The following is a 3,864-nucleotide window of genomic DNA, read 5'->3' on the forward strand; positions in this document are numbered from 1 at the left end:
GGATGATTGGAGTTCTTGACAAACAGCTTCTGGTGGGCCTGTTCCCACAGCCCTGAGGTAAACTCTTGTCTACAGAAGCTAGTGCCTATTTTTTTTAAATTTAAGGATTCTGATTCTGTGCTGGTAGATGGGCATATTAAAAGGCAACTCTTAAAAACCCAAAGCCAAAAAGGTGACACTAATGTTAGCATTTATCTGTGAAAAGCTCCATGCTGCCCTTTCTTCACCAATGACTTCTGGCTCCAAAATGTCAAGTATGTACTGCTTTGAACTTTACAATGCAAAGATTCTTAAGATCAACAGGAAAATCCTATCGCGAACCACCTTCCACTCCAAGCACCCACAAAATTTAGTCCTACACCTTTGGGAATTTAGTTAACTTTGCTTCCAAAAAGCTTCCTCAGGGCTTTTTTCATCTTGTCGTTTCTCAGAGTGTAGATGAAGGGGTTCAGCAGGGGTGTAACCGCTGTATACATGATGGCAGCCAGCGTGTCCTTCTCGGCTGAGAAGCTGGATGAGGGCTGGAAGTAGACCCAGATGACAGTGCCATAATATAGGGTCACCACAGCCAGGTGGGACCCACAAGTGGAGAAGGCTTTCCGCTTTCCTTCAGCTGATGGAATTTTCAACACAGCCATCAGGATGCATGCATAGGAGAGGGCAATGAACAACAGAACTCCACTGACCACAACAGCACCTTCTGTGTAAACTAGCAGGACGTTCAAGTCTGTGCTAGAACAAGAGATCTTGAGCAACGGGAAGATGTCACAGAAGAAGTGAAGCACCCGATTGGAGGCACAGAAGGAGAGGCTGGACATCAGGAGGGTGTGCAAGAGAGCATGGAGGTGAGAGACCAGCCAAGAGACAGCTACGAGGAGCAGGCAGACCCGGCTGCTCATGACTGTGGCATAATGCAGAGGCCGGCAGATGGCCACATTGCGGTCCAATGCCATGGATGCCAAGAGAAAGTTGTTGATTGTTCCAAAAGCAAGGAAAAAGTGCATCTGCACGAAGCACCCACCATATGAGATCTTCCTCACTTTGGAGAATGTGCCAGCTAAAATCTTGGGCACAATGGTGGTTGTGAAGCAGATGTCTGCCAGGGAGAGGTTGCTGAGGAAGAAGTACATGGGGGTATGGAGGAGATGGTCATCCAGGCTTATAGCCAAGACAGTGGTAAGATTTCCAATCATTGTGGTGATGTACATGATCAATAAGAGGGCAAATAATAGTCCATTCCAGTCCTGCTGGCTTGAGATGCCAAGGAGGATGAATTCAGAAGCAGTGGTCTTGTTGTCTTTCTTCATCCTTTGAGAACATCTGTAGGATGCAGAATAAATTACATTTAAGCCATTCTACCAAGATCAGCATAATTGCTGCAGCCTGTATAAGGGTTTTGATGCCACTTTGGCCATGTGTGGCCTGGGTGGGCAGCATATTTAAATTCAAGGATTAGTAATGCCTAAATATAAATATAAATAAGTTGGTGTGCAAACAAAACACGGGCCTTGTGCTTGGCATGTAGACAGAAGATGCTGGCTGAAGTGGCATGGGAAAAAGAAATGGCGGCAATTGGGCTGCTCGCCTTGACTAGTAAGCAGGGCTAAGGCTGTCTAGAACACCAGAGCCACTGCACAGAAAGACACAGAAGACAAGCAGAATTTTGGATCCAGTTCCTTCTGTTTAACTGCTCCTACACTCTTTCTTATTGGTTCTTTGGGATCTGGGATACAATTATGATGTAGAAGTTAACTTATTTTAATTGTGAAATGAAGAATATCTTGTATGATAATAGATTTGTTGAAAAACAGCTAGTTTTATTTCTGACTGGATGTTGGGGAAAAGAAAGACTTTTCCTTAAACTACAGAGAATAATGTCTCTTGATTTAATGCGCTATGCACTTATTTTTTTGTTTTGTATTCATGAGTGTGCATGTGCTTGTAATTTGAACTGTAGTATTGAGGGAAGAACATGAAATCTCACCTTCTCCCTCTCCATCCCATACCTCCATTAAGTCATATCTGGACAATGTTCTTCTCTATGCTGGGAATGCAGGAAGTCTCTTGGAGAAGGACATGCCAGGTACTCCCTTCCCCACCAACTACTAGCAGGACAACCCTATGCTCATTTTGGGACAGTAGCTTGTCAAGCTAAAGAATCTCCACTGGTCGATGACGACGACGACAACGATGATGATAATAATAATAATTTATTTATACCCTGTCCATCTGGCTGGGTTTCCCCACCCACTCTGGGCAGCTTCCAACAAAAGATTAAAATACAATAATTCATCAAATATTAAAAACTTCCCTAAACAGGGAACCCTCCCCCCCAGTGTAAATAGGCAGAGGGATTCACAGTCTGATGATCCCTGCAGCTATGGATCATACACTGGATTGTCGGCTGCAATGCCACCATGCAGCCAACTAAAAGTGAAGCACTCCAGGGATTTTTTCAGGTAGAACATTAAAGTCCTGTCTCCTAAATGTCTTTTTCCTGGTTTAAACCAAAGTTTGGGAACTTGCTCCCTCCAAGCTTTGTTCATTCCCAGTCATCACAGCCAATGGGCAGGCATTACTGGTGGTATGTGAGCTGAAGTGCAACAATATCCAGAGGGCCAGAGGTATCCTATCTCTCCCTGCTTACACCCAAAGCTTGTTAAGAGAAGGCAGGAGCCACAATCTTCAGACAGCATGTTGGACTAATGTTAACCTCATTGCTTGTATGTATCTTAAAGAGACCCCATTGAGTTTCCATATCTTGAAGAGAAGCCATGAGGTGACATCATGCAAAACCAGCCTAGAATTCTGCTTTGTAGGAAGCAGAGCAGCAATGCAATGATTAATTGTGTGGAATCTAAACAGAGAGACCATAATCTAATCTATAGAGAGATACAGAGGATTTTAATGTTTGACTTACCAAAGATGGTTTGGGAGGCTGTTGTCTTATTCTGGAAGAACAGAACACAGAAAACCAGTGGAAAGGAAGAAGACATAATATGGAAGGTACTTTCAATCCATTACCCTGTGGTTGGTAGTTGACTCATTTGGTGAATCACAAAGGATGTATATCAGTGAAAAATATCAACAGATGAGATTCTACTAGTCTTATTTATGGTGCTTTCCAGGTCTGCTGGGGGCCATCCCCAAGACTGCTAGTTAACAAACGAAATAAAGAAAGAGAGCAGATCCATTGCCTGGACATGCTCCTGGGACCTTGCTTCCTACACACCGGAGGAACTAAGTACTCTGACAGCTGAAGTTGTCCTTAAAGGTAAAGGGACCAGCATGACTAAGCCACTTTTGGTGAACCAGAGTAGTGCACAGAAACACCGTTTACCTTCCCACCAGAGCGGTACCTACCGTATTTATCTACTTGCACTTTGACGTGCTTTCAAACTGCTAGGTTGGCAGGAGCAGGGACCGAGCAATGGGAGCTCACCCCATCGCGGGGATTTGAACCGCCGACCTTCTGATTGGCAAGCCCTAGGCTCTGTGGTTTAGACCACAGCGCCACCTGCATCCTTAGAAGTCTACAATTGTCATGTGTTAGGAGTGACTCTGAGTGAGACTGTCAGAACCAGGTTTAGAGGCAAGGCCAATCTTCAGCAAGGCAAGATCTCTTAGTTGCTCAGACTACTGAGCAGGTCCAAGCTTGAAATATTTATCACAAAGCCATCTGTGGTTACAGTTCTAACCATGTTTGTTGTTGTTGTTGTTCAGTCGTTCAGTCGTGTCCGACTCTTCGTGACCCCATGGACCAGAGCACGCCAGGTACGCCTCTCACAGTTTGGCCAAACTCAGAAGCAAGTTAACAGATTCCCCCAACATTACTACCACCAACCATACAACAGGGACTTAAAA

The 3,864-nt window shown here is 44.6% G+C and overlaps 1 protein-coding gene across 1 annotated transcript; it reads right to left on the reverse strand.

Annotated features, from left to right (window-relative positions):
* Positions 1-371: 371 nt before the first annotated feature.
* LOC117060746 (olfactory receptor 1361-like) lies at positions 372-1,310 on the reverse strand. Its single transcript, XM_033173265.1, has one exon. It carries the CDS (start codon positions 1,305-1,307, stop codon positions 372-374), a length of 936 nt encoding a protein of 311 aa, XP_033029156.1. The 5' UTR covers positions 1,308-1,310.
* Between the last annotated feature and the right edge of the window lie 2,554 nt (positions 1,311-3,864).

The sequence above is a fragment of the Lacerta agilis genome, chromosome 16 (genome assembly GCF_009819535.1).
Source record: "Lacerta agilis isolate rLacAgi1 chromosome 16, rLacAgi1.pri, whole genome shotgun sequence".
NCBI classification, from domain to species: Eukaryota; Metazoa; Chordata; class Lepidosauria; order Squamata; family Lacertidae; genus Lacerta; species Lacerta agilis.

What these genes read in the sequence shown, in the direction of transcription:
- LOC117060746 (XM_033173265.1), bottom strand. Translation starts at nt 1,307, where the DNA reads ATGAAGAAAGACAACAAGACCACTGCTTCTGAATTCATCCTCCTTGGC.